Below are 12,548 nucleotides of genomic sequence, written 5' to 3'. Positions count from 1 at the left end.
GATGATCCTGTGCATCAATTTCATCGTTACAGATTTTCTTTTCCCATGAGGCATGGAGTATTCAACAACGGTAATGCAGTCCTTAAAATTCAACATTCATCTCTGTCTGGAAAGCAAATTCGCAAGGCGTGGTATTCTATTCTATTTGCATTATTAGAAAAATACCCGTACTCTACATACACTGTTTCCAATCTTTTGCTACATTTGGTTTAATCCCCATGCTTCTACAGCACGAATAGTCGGAAATGTTTTTGATTATCCATAATAAAACAAGAGAAGTAACAAAGCTTAAATTTATTGATAAAGCTCCAATGAATACATCAATCTGCGGTCGGATTCATTTATTATTTGCACATGACCTCTGTATATTTGATAAATTATTCCTAAATACATTGAAACATATGTATTTATAATGAAATATCATGCAATGGGCTGTGTAAACTATAAACTATAATTTCTATCGAATAGCTGCTTTTATGTCAACAGGGCTTTGAGACTCAGTCCAGTTCGTCCTCCTCCTCGTCCACCTCCGACCACCTCCAACAATCGCCAACCACCTCGAACAACCACTGATAACCACCTCGGGTTGTACCTGGAATAGCAATAAATATTTTCAGTATAAGAACACATCAAAAACATTACGTAAGGATTCATATAATTAATTAAGTGATTGACAATATTAATAATTTCATTAGCGCATTCATAGCTAGCGAATTTGTGCTTGCGCGGAAAATGAATTGAAACAATTTATTGTAAACGTGACAAGTCTGTAATATTTTAGATGAAATATAATTACAATTGTCATCAAATATTATAAAAATGTTTTACTCACCGAGCACAAATCCTCGTCCTTGTCGTCTCCTTGTCTTCCTCGTCCTCCTCCTCGTTCACCTCCGACCATCTCCAACCACCTCCAATCACCTCGGGTTATACCTGAAATAGCAATAAATATTTTCAGTATAAGAAAACATTGAAAACAATCCGTAAGGAATAATATAATCAATTAAGTAATTAACAATATTATTAATCCCATTAGCGCATTCACAGCTACCGAATTTGTGCTTGCGCGAAAAATGAATTGAAATGGTTTATTGTAAACGTAACAAGCTTCAAAAAATTTCAGATAAAATGTAATTACAATAGCCATTAAATATTATAAAAATGTTTTACTCACTGAGCAGAAATCCTCGTCCTCCTCCTCCTTCTTCACCACATGTCCCTGAAGTCGAGTTTCATTAGGTAGTGGACTTGGAGCGCAGAAGCTACGGAGCGCTTGTCCTGGAAGTTGAGTTTCACCAGGTAGTGGACCTTGAGCTCAGAAACTTCGCAGCACTTCTTCCTGAAATTGAGTTTTACTAGGTAGCGGACCTGGTGCGCAGAAATCACGAAGCGTTCGTCCTGGAAGTCGAGTTTCACCAGGTAGTGAACCTGGAGCGCAGGAACCACGCAGCGTTCGTCTTGGAAGTCGAGTTTTACTAGGTAGCGGACCTGGAGCGCACGAATTACTGAGCGCTTTTCCCCGAATCAAGTTTCCCCAGGTAGCATACCTGAAGCGCAGGACACACGGAGCGCTTGACCTGCAAGTCTAGTTCCTGCAGGTAGTGGGCCTGGACAGCCAGAACTACGGAGCACTTGTCCTGGAAGTCAAGTTCCTGCTGGTAGTGGACCTTGAGCGCAGAAACTACGGAGCGCTTTTCCTGGATGTCGAGTTGTATCAGGAAGCGGACCCGGAGCGCAGGATCCAGGAGGTAGAGAACCCGGCACTCGAAATCTGCGGAGCGCGATTCTCATCCGCCCGCTCTACTGCGCGGTTGTTCCCAGACTGAGGAATTCAACTAGCTGATTTTAGATCGATGACGTCAAGAGAAAAAAATTTTGGGTGACGTCACTTTCTGAACATCCGACATCCAATCTTTGGTTTCGAACTTTAATGCTACGTATGATATGATGATGTATGATGTGATGTATGTATATATGATAAGATGTATAATGATTTTAATATTCGCATTTCTGACAAGAAATACGCACTTAATCTTTCCTGCCGATTCCAGACTCAAGCGGCTAGGCCCTATGACGGTCAGCCGTTGACTAAAGATATATTCTTCAGCTAACGGGTCAGCTAATATCGCTGTCGTTCTGCGACAGTTGGATGATAAAAATTTTTGCTAGTACCTTTCAAATGTGTTCAAATACACTCGAAGTTTCAACAAGCTTCGTTCTATCTCTCCCTATCAAAAAAAAATAAATAAAAATCGACGACAATCACCTTTTTAGGTCTTTAAATCAGAACACTCCGTTAAATACTGTCTCAAATACGGACCATCCGTTTCATCTCGATCAAAATTAGCGCATCCGTCATGTATTACAGTTACTCGGAATTTTTCTCAATACGAACACTTTTCGAAAACCAATTCTGCTTCTTTACCCAACGTAGATACTTCACTTGCGACTAGCTAAAACAGCGTTTTGATTCCATGCCTACGAAAATTCAAGATCGAGAGAGCAAATGAAAACTTGTTGGAATAATTATGCATATTAATGTTATAAAATACACGGAGGTGCAGGGGGACGAGGAGGACACAGGCGGTCGGAGGTGGTCGGAGGTGTCCGGAAATGGTAGGAGATGGTAGAAACTGGTAGGTGGTGGTTGTCGGAGGTATGAGGTGGTTAGAGGCTGTAAGGGGTGGTAGGAGGTGGTCGGAGGTGGCATTAGGTGTTTGTCGGTGGCTGGAGGGGGTAGGAAGTGTTTGGTGGTGGTTGGAAGTGATCGGCGCTGGTCGAGGAGGACGAAGATGACATGGACGTCGATGGTCGGCGTGGAGGCGGTGGACGGAGACGAGGTGGACAAGGAAGACGAAGGTGGTCGGAGGTGGGCTGAGGTGGTTGACGGTGGTTGAAGGTCGTTCCGATGGTTGGCGGTGGACGCTGTTACGCCTCTTCTCACGGGAATGATCGAGCTGATCGATATTTCTAAGTCGCGGTCGACAAATAGTCTTACGTACTCACTTTGTACCGACTCAATCTCAACCTTCCATACCGACACTACTTTGGCTGCCAGGAATGTCGTGGCGAACTAGTTAGGTAGAGTCGATAGAGTAGAAAACTCCTACGCTCCCAGGCCCACTTGGGCCCACTTGCCCACCGAAAACTGGTCACAAAAATTTACCCAGGAGTATCCGTCTTTATATTCTTCAGTCAACGTCCATGCGTTCGAGTCGAAGCCGTGGCTATATGTGGAAGCCGTTCGACTTTTATAAATAAAGAAAGACAGATATGGTAATTATTAGAGAAAATATTATCGTATAATCTTCATATTCTACATATTAAACACAAAAACCCAAATGTGGCTACAAAGTACCGTTATATCAAATACCGCAACAGCACGTAACCTCTCTTTGACACTACCCATCTGCTCAGAATTCACCAGGTATATTCATGTGATTGCGAGCAGGTATTCTCGAAATAACTCAGCTCTAAAATCATTGACCAAATTCGGCTTTCATTTTTTCTGATCAATATCATCAGTCTATAACGTGTACAAAATATGCTAAGGTGTGACGCGTTAATATTTATTATATTACAGGCAGCGGAAAGAAAAGGTACCTTCAAGGTTGAGTACCTGCAGAAGATTGAAAGAGATGTCCAAAAGCAATGGGAAAATGCTAAGGTATACGAAGAAGATGCTCCATTGTCTCAAAGACAATCGCCAGATGAAAAGTTCTTGGCTACTTTTCCATTTCCATACATGAATGGACGTCTTCATCTGGGGCACACTTTCTCTCTGTCCAAATGCGAGGTATATTAATGTAGCTGATTTATTTATCATTCATCTACATTTTATATATTGTCAATCACATGAAATGATATCTTATCATAAACACAATGTTGAATATAGAAATTTATCTGTGAGTATGGATGTACCGTAATTTTCAGTTCGCAGTTCGCTACAATCGTCTCTTGGGCAAAAAGGTTTTGTTTCCATTTGGATTTCATTGCACAGGCATGCCTATAAAAGCTTGCGCTGACAAACTTAAGAGAGAAATGGAAACGTATGGAAACCCACCAAAGTTTCCACTCGACGAAGAAGTCGTTACTGAAAAGATTGACGATATTGTCATGAAGGATAAAAGTAAAGGAAAAAAGGTTGTTCATTTTTCAGAGCCTTCGTTGCACTTCTTTTCACATGCAATGTGCAGTTAAAACATTTACAAAATTAGTATTACAAATTTCATTTAATAATTTCTGTTTCTCAACATTTGACAAACTCGCGTTTTCAGAGCAAAGCTGTAGCCAAAGCAGGTGGCGCGAAATATCAGTGGCAGATTATGCAGAGCCTTGGATTAAATGATGAGGAAATCCAAAAATTTTCAGATGCCAATTATTGGTTGGATTACTTTCCACCGCTGGCTGTGCAGGACTTGAAATCGATCGGAATACACGTATGTGGTATCAGCAATTGAAAGATACATTTACTTGATTGTTGAAAGTCTTCAAGTCAGATGAGAAATTTTTTTATTTAAATATATCTAACTTTTTATTTTACGCAAACTAGGTAGACTGGCGACGCATGTTCATAACAACCGATGCGAATCCGTTCTTCGATTCTTTCGTTAGATGGCAGTTCCAACATCTAAAAGCGAGAAACAAAGTGAAGTATGGAAAGCGGTACACAGTATTCTCACCCAAGGACAATCAGCCATGTATGGACCATGACAGATCCTCTGGAGAAGGCGTCGGACCACAGGAATACACCCTAATCAAAATGAAACTACTCGAATCATATCCTGCCGCACTTAAGTACATAGAATTAGTGTTCATTACTCGTCATGCACAAAATTCAATCGGTCTATTGTGAGATAAAACTCCTGTCTTTTATTCCCAGAGTTGTTCAGGGTAAGCCTGTCTATCTAGTCGCCGCTACACTGAGACCGGAGACTATGTACGGTCAAACAAATTGCTGGATTCGTCCGGACATGCGGTACGTTGCTTACAGCTTAGCAAATGGGGACATTTATATCTCTACAGAGAGAGCTGCACGCAATCTGTCTTATCAAGGCTTTACAAAAACCGAGGGTAAAATAGACATTGTTGCTCAATTGAGCGGACAGGTAATTTTTCAGCTACTTGATATTTCCTTGCAATTCATTGATCCCTACTTATGAGTATTGATTGAATGTTATACTATATACCAGGATATTCTTGGCCTTCCACTTCATGCGCCTTTATCCAGCAACGAAGTGATATACACTCTACCCATGCTTACTATAAAAGAGGACAAAGGTACGGGTATCGTGACATCAGTTCCCAGTGATTCTCCGGATGATTACGCGGCACTTGTAGATCTGAAAAAGAAGCAACCCTTTAGAGAAAAGTATGGCATCACAGACAATATGGTGCTACCTTATGATCCTGTGAGTTTAGATTCAGCGCCAAATTATAATAAATGTCAGTTGTGTAGAGACAATGCCTAGAACACTCTTGAGATGAGATATTATCTGCAGCATAATCATATTTTAAGTACTTTCATTTACAGATACCAATAATTCAAGTCCCTGAATTTGGAAATCTTTCCGCTGTAACGGTTTATGACCAACTGAAAATCCAGTCTCAAAATGATAAAGAGAAGCTTCTAACTGCCAAAGAAATGGTATATCTCAAAGGTTTTTACGACGGTGTGCTTTTGGTAGGTGAATACAAAGGGAAGAAAATTCAAGACGTTAAAAAGGACTTACAGAAGAAACTCGTTGACGCCAAAGATGCAATGGTATACTATGAACCTGAAAAAACGATAATATCAAGGTCAAACGACGAATGTGTTGTCGCTTTGTGTAACCAGTGGTACCTAGACTATGGCGAAGCAAACTGGAAAAAGCAGGCTGAACAAGCTTTAGAAAACTTGGAAACTTTCCATGATGAAGTTAGGAAGAATTTCACTGCATGTCTGAATTGGCTGCATGAATATGCCTGCTCTCGAACTTATGGATTAGGTATGTATTTCTCTAAATTTGTACAGTTTCTGCTATAACGTCCAACAAAAACAACAACTTTGAATCAGTTCCTCAATTATTCCATAAAAAATAGTAGAATTGTCTTCAAAGGTACTAAACTGCCCTGGGATGAATACTGGCTCATTGAGTCTCTGTCAGACTCAACTATCTACATGGCGTACTATACAGTAGCACATTTGATACAAGGCGGAACATTCAAAGGGGATAAACCCAATGCTCTTGGTATAAAGTGAGTTCAGTACAGACAAGCTTCTATTTTAGTAAGATTTTGCTACTACATTTTCTAATCCTATTTCTTCAGGGCTGAAGAAATGACTCCGGAAGTCTGGGATTACATATTTTTCAAAGATGCTAAGTTGCCACATGGATCTATAAAGAAAGAAGCGCTAGATAAAATGCGACGAGAGTTCCAGTATTGGTATCCGGTCGACCTACGTGTTTCTGGAAAAGATTTGGTCCAAAATCATCTTACCTTCTTTATTTATAACCATACCGCTATTTGGCCGGATCAACCCGAATTATGGCCTAAAGGCATAAGGGCGAACGGACATCTACTTCTTAATTCAGCTAAAGTAATGGATAGTTTGAGCTGCTTTATAATTCATGTGACATGACTCTTGAATTGAAGAACATACTCACCACAGAATCTATTTATTTATATGTAGATGTCTAAATCGGATGGAAATTTCCTTACGTTGACTGACGCAGTGCGTAAGTTCTCTGCAGATGGTATGCGGCTCTGTTTGGCCGACTCCGGTGACTCTGTAGAAGATGCGAACTTTGTCGAAAGCACCGCTGATGCAGGAATCCTCAGGCTTTATACGTACATTGAGTGGATCAAAGAAGTTATGGTCTCAAAGAATACGTTCAGAAAAGGGGAGCCTAATACTTTCAATGATCGAGTCTTCCAGAGGTACGTTGAAAGTAGAAATATCATTAATACGATGATCAGAGATACTTGTTTCATGAATTGTTTATATAATTTAAATTTTCTTTTTGCAGTGAAATGAATCTGAAGATACTTGAGACCAAGGAAAACTATCACAAGATGCTGTACAAAGAAGCACTTCGAACTGGATTCTATGAATTTCAGGCAGCGAGAGATAAATATCTGCAACTTACTCTGTCAGATGGAATTAATCTGACACTTATAATGAAGTTCATTGAAATCCAAACCATTCTAATGGCTCCCATTTGTCCGCACGTTGCCGAGCATGTTTGGACCTTGATTGAGAAGGTAAAGATACGATGCACGGTTAATGTCATGAATCCGGTCTCAAAATGTACTTGCGCCAATTCATCTGATTTCATTTTAATTATAGAAAGACAGTATTTTAAACGCCCGTTGGCCTATGGCTGGTCCGATTGATGAAATCTTGGTGAAATCTTCACAGTACCTAATGGAAGCCGCACATACTTTCAGAATCCATCTGAAAAATCAACTTACCGTGAAAAAGCCTGCTAAAGGGAAGGCTGCTCCTTCTCCTCCTGAAATACCTACTTTTGGTACGATTTGGGTGGCAAAAACATTTCCGCCGTGGCAGAGCACTGTTCTCACGAGCATGAAACAATTATTCGAGGTAAGTTGATGGATACCTGAGTATCGATTTATGGTATTATTTGCGAGAAACTTGAAACTGTTACTTTTATTTACAGAAGAATGGAGGGAAACTACCGGACAACAAGGTAATTTCTACGGAACTCAGTACTAAAACAGAGCTCAAGAAATACATGAAAAGAGTAATGCCTTTTGTGCAAGCAACAAGAGAAAAAATGGATACACTTGGTGTATCAGCTTTGAATCTAACACTTGACTTCGATGAAGTTGATGTGTTGACGATAAATCAAGATTATCTTCGAAGTACTCTAGACGTGAGTATAAAAAATATCACCGCAACGTGTTTAGTTAAATATACTCGGCTACGTATACTAAATAAATTTTCATTTTTAGTTGGAAAAAATTGAAATCAAATACTCCGACGAGGCTCCCGAAAAAACGAAAGAAGAATGCTGTCCTGGTGCACCGTATATAAGTTTCTCTACAAGACCAGGCCTTCCCGTTACCGTGGTGAATCCACAAAAGTGTAATAGCCTGTTTACCAAGATCATAAAACTTTCCGACGGAGACAGAGCAGTTGATGTCTCAGCGCGAATAGCTAAGGATAATAAATTGATAAAAGGTACAAGCATATATGAGAAATTTACTTAGTTAGTGACCATGAAGTGATTATTGATTTTGATGCTTTAAATCGTGTACTTCGTTTACAGATGCTACTTCAGTTCGCTTATACCGTTACGAAGATTCGATACTGGGGCCTAGAACTATATCAAAAGTCGACGATATACTGAATGGCAAAATCCTTGTTCCTCCAACCGCAGTTTTTAGTGTGAATTTAGATACTGGTACCGTAAAACTTGACGTAGAAGGAAAAAAATACCCAACTGGGCTAGATTTATTATACGTTGTAGAATAGCAATAGCGTTGTAAAAATGACTTATAATTTATTTACGTACTTCGCAATTTGTTTTTGTAATGAGGCGAATAAAACAAGGACAATTATAAAAAATCTCTATACGCAGAATTTGAATATAATCGAATTAACCTGTCACAGGTAAGTGATCATTTTAATCTTCAAGAATACCTACCTGTGAAGAGTGAGTATTTAAGATACAGAAAGCTGATCGACTGTCAGATCGCATGTGCATGTCGTATTCTGGGCTATTACAATGCCAAAGTGATATGTTATAGTCGTTGAGACATATTAGTTGCTGCTGATTAGTTTTCTTCGAATCTTTAAAACAATTTAAACCTATTTCGCCTTCACGCCATGGCTGAAAAACAGTTGCCTACAGTAAGGCGAACCCGAGAGTTGAATATTTATAATAACTGTGAATAAAATTGTTTTGCGAGTACACTTCTCTGGCATCAAAAACAAAAGAATACTAATAACAAAGCGAACCTAGAAACTCCAGGTGACACGTTTCATACCTTTTTTTCTCGAATTGAGTTAGTTGATTATTAGCTAGGCGACAACAAACCGAGACCTTTAATGACGGAAAAAGTTAATGAAACGCAATGTTGAAAGTGCATCATGATTGCGAAATAAATTTGAAAGAAGATGAAGTATTATTCATCCCTGGAAGGGGTCCGTTTCGGTCAACATTCGGGGCGCTGCGACGCTCCTGTATGGTATCCGGAAAAAATCCAAGCGCGACAAAATATCTGCGGAGCCGAGCAGCCATCGTTTACGAAAAGCGACGTCATTTACGAAACTTTAAATACGTTATTCACCCGTTCAGTCTTTTCAGGTGGGTCCCTGAAAAAATGAATACTGTACGGCAAGATGATAATATATTATATCCTAGATTCTTGAAGCTCTGGATCAGTACAATTGCTTTAATACAATGCATAATTCTACTACAACATAATAAAAATAATTTTACGTATTTATTAACCGTCGGTGGTTTCTCGCATAAATGATCGTAAGTTAAATACAGATATTATCTACGTAATTTGATAAGCATTGAAATGTAGAAGTAAGAAAAACAAACTCACGTTCTACAGACACTGGTGGGACTTCGCAATGGTACTATCCATGTATGCCCTTTGTTTGATTCTGCCATACCAAGCTGCCTTTGACATGGATCGGAAAATCCGTGGTTGGACCCAGGCGAAAAATTTGTTCATCGGTTTCTTTAACGCGGACATCATCGTGAATTTGAGGACTGGGTACGTGGCCGTAGTCAATCTTTTGTGGCAGAAATGTTATTGTTGGTTGATTATGAAAAACGCTATTAAAATTCATTGAAAATTCCCGTAGACAGTTATTTGATTTCGGTATCGGTGCGTGTAAAGCAGAGATATTCATGTCCTTCTTTTCAGGTACTACGACCAAACTCTTCGGACAGTGCAACTGGATTCTTGGATGGTAGCAAAAAATTACATGTTCCACAGTACTTTCTTTGTCGATTTGATCGGCTCGATACCGACGGACATATTTTTCTTGGCTCATTGGAACGAGCTGGTAGTATTGCGGGAGGTGACCTCGCTGATAATAATATTCAGGGGATTTTCCATGTACTCGTATACACATAGGCTAGCCACCTCCTACGACATATCGATCGGGATTGTGAACATAATAATATTCATCGGACTGATATTCCTGGCCCTCCACTGGCAGGCCTGCTTCCACTACATAGTACCACTAGCCGTTGAGTCTCTGGGGAAGCCGAAAGCTCCCGACGATAGCTCCTGGATTGCACAAAACATGCTCTGGGGGTCGACTCCTCAGACGAAATACCGCAGCAGCCTATTTCGCGCGGTTGCCATCTTCACTTGTTCCGGGTTCAACGGAGCTCCTCCTTCCACGATGGAGGACCAGTACTTGGCCATCATCTTCCAGGTGTTGTCGGTCTTCATTATGTGCAAGATGGTCGGCGCGATGATGCAGATATACAAGACGATGAACAGCTCGTCCCTCAAGTACCAGGCGATGACCGCCCAGCTGACTCAGTACATAAGGCACAAGCAGCTCCCTGTGGAAAACCAGCAGCGATTCATGACCTACCACGAGTTTCGCTACCAGCACAACTACTTCAGGGAGTCGGAGATCCTGAGCACGGTTTCCAGCCAGATCAGCCAGGAGATAGGGATGCACTCGTGCAGGAAGCTGGTCGAGAACGTCACCTTCTTCAACAACTTGCCGATGTCGTTGCTGGTAAGAATCGTGGCCCTCCTTCGCTCCGAGATATTCCTCACCAACGACGTGATCGTGCGGGCCAATCAGCCGGGGGACTGCATGTATTTCATCGCCTCCGGGACCGTCGCCATTTACACCAAGTCCGGGAAGGAAGTCTGCCACCTAGAGGACGGTGCCCATTTCGGAGAAATCGCTTTGGTCATGCCGGACGAACGTCGAGTCGCGAGTGTCGTTGCTGTAGAAATTTGCGAACTTTACAGGCTGGAGCGCGCCGATTTTACTCGGACTATACACCCTTACCCCATGCTTTGGGAGCGGATTAAAAAAATCGCCATGGAACGACACGAGAAGACAACGATTTTGAACGCGCAGTGATTTTAACATTACAGTAGAGATATAGTTTTTAAAGCAATCTGCAATGATAATTTGGCCATTTTGCTACAATTATAATTAATTGATAATTATCGATAGAATACACCGATATTCAGAAAGCCTAAGCTTTTCTTCTCGTCGCTGATTTCGACCGTTTTTATGCATGATTAATCTCTTTTCCAAGGAAATAGCCCGGTATATGCAAGGTACTTTTTGCTGCATATTTTCCCAAACACTCAATTTGATTCGTGAACGTTGATCGATATGATTTGTTTTTTCTTCGTGGCATAATTCATTGGTTAAATACTTGAGTCACGTACGAAAACGTTGTGAATACCAGCCAGTGGTAACGTCCGTACTAACCAGCCGCCGGATTTTCGTTCGAAGCATGCGAATGAAACGAGCCTTGGTAGATGCCACTAGCAACATTCTTCCAGCGACTTCCTGGACTACACAGCTTGACGTAGCCCGTATAATTATATATCGGAATAGCATTTACCATTAGAAAAAAGTTAAACGACACTCATTATGAAAGGTCCCGGTTCAAGTCCCAACTTCGATATACAGCCGAATAATTGAAACGGTGATGTAATAATGCAAAGGAGCAGCTCCGCTTGTTTCCTCTGTATAATAACCAATTATACTTAGAGTCAATTATGAAAAAATCTTATTATAAATTGAGTGCGTTAATGACTTTAACAATTCAAATGGTTTTGGTGCTTCCTTGCACAGCACGCATTGTGCATGCAAACATAATTTTAACGCAATGCTCCGGAATATCGGGCTTATCCCGAATATTTTGCTAGAAGTCCCATCGCTTTCAAGAATGAGTAAAATAACACTGTTATGACGCATACAGAGTTCTGTATGCGATAACGAGAATTGCCCAATTGATATAATCAGAGTGTAGGTAACGGATAATAAGGTTTGCACTGCGATGACATAACAAGTTCAATATATCCACTGGCCAATGTGGTTCGTAAAAAAGTAGGTCACCACAGGATATTATGCGCGAGTATAATATATCTACGTAACCTGTATTCGAAATAATATCGATAAATTATACGTTAATGTTATGCTTTATAACGTTAGTTTAAACGTAACTGTAATTTTATCAACGAAATATATTGTATATTATACAGGCCATGATTATCTTCATAAATCACAATACAGTTTGAATGATTATAATTAGTGTATACCAATTATCGAAGCTAAGACGGTCGTTTGTATTATCTACTACATACGTGCCTTTTAAAATTCAGAACCACACATGAAATTGCGAGATACATGCGCAGTGGGTTATAACATTTTGTTATACCCACGTGCTGCATCTCGATACGTACTTGGTATGAATCAAATCCGGCCCGCTCCAAGATTCTGCAATAAAAATACGAGTAGTTAATTATCGCCCATAAATACATTGCGTGCTGCCACTGATTTTGACTTCCGTCCATTCGGGTTGCGATGA

General features: G+C 40.4%; 2 protein-coding genes across 2 annotated transcripts; both read left to right on the top strand.

The window, feature by feature from the left end:
- Positions 1 to 3,155: 3,155 nt before the first annotated feature.
- On the top strand, positions 3,156 to 8,569 carry LOC124184717 (leucine--tRNA ligase, cytoplasmic). The gene is made up of 16 exons (XM_046574741.1): positions 3,156 to 3,276; positions 3,584 to 3,796; positions 3,934 to 4,143; positions 4,278 to 4,439; positions 4,553 to 4,797; positions 4,883 to 5,108; positions 5,193 to 5,411; positions 5,534 to 5,987; positions 6,099 to 6,237; positions 6,310 to 6,580; positions 6,674 to 6,921; positions 7,011 to 7,245; positions 7,331 to 7,588; positions 7,665 to 7,880; positions 7,960 to 8,188; positions 8,277 to 8,569. Exons 1-16 carry the CDS (start codon positions 3,274 to 3,276, stop codon positions 8,480 to 8,482), a joined length of 3,534 nt encoding a protein of 1,177 aa, XP_046430697.1. The 5' UTR covers positions 3,156 to 3,273; the 3' UTR covers positions 8,483 to 8,569.
- A 1,023-nt stretch (positions 8,570 to 9,592) lies between these two features.
- On the top strand, positions 9,593 to 11,083 carry LOC124184828 (potassium/sodium hyperpolarization-activated cyclic nucleotide-gated channel 1-like). Its single transcript, XM_046574933.1, has 2 exons — positions 9,593 to 9,738; positions 9,892 to 11,083. Exons 1-2 carry the CDS (start codon positions 9,593 to 9,595, stop codon positions 11,081 to 11,083), a joined length of 1,338 nt encoding a protein of 445 aa, XP_046430889.1.
- Positions 11,084 to 12,548: the final 1,465 nt, after the last annotated feature.

This window comes from Neodiprion fabricii, chromosome 6 (assembly GCF_021155785.1).
Source record: "Neodiprion fabricii isolate iyNeoFabr1 chromosome 6, iyNeoFabr1.1, whole genome shotgun sequence".
NCBI lineage: Eukaryota > Metazoa > Arthropoda > Insecta > Hymenoptera > Diprionidae > Neodiprion > Neodiprion fabricii.
This window is presented reverse-complemented; position numbering and strand designations above follow the sequence as displayed.

What these genes read in the sequence shown, in the direction of transcription:
- LOC124184717 (XM_046574741.1), top strand. An exon ending in TGAAATCGATCGGAATACAC is followed by an intron (nt 4,440 to 4,552) that starts GTATGTGGTATC and finishes TACGCAAACTAG; the next exon opens with GTAGACTGGCGACGCATGTT. An exon ending in TTTGGACCTTGATTGAGAAG is followed by an intron (nt 7,246 to 7,330) that starts GTAAAGATACGA and finishes TTTTAATTATAG; the next exon opens with AAAGACAGTATTTTAAACGC.
- LOC124184828 (XM_046574933.1), top strand. Translation starts at nt 9,593, where the DNA reads ATGGTACTATCCATGTATGCCCTTTGTTTGATTCTGCCATACCAAGCT. An exon ending in ATCGTGAATTTGAGGACTGG is followed by an intron (nt 9,739 to 9,891) that starts GTACGTGGCCGT and finishes CCTTCTTTTCAG; the next exon opens with GTACTACGACCAAACTCTTC.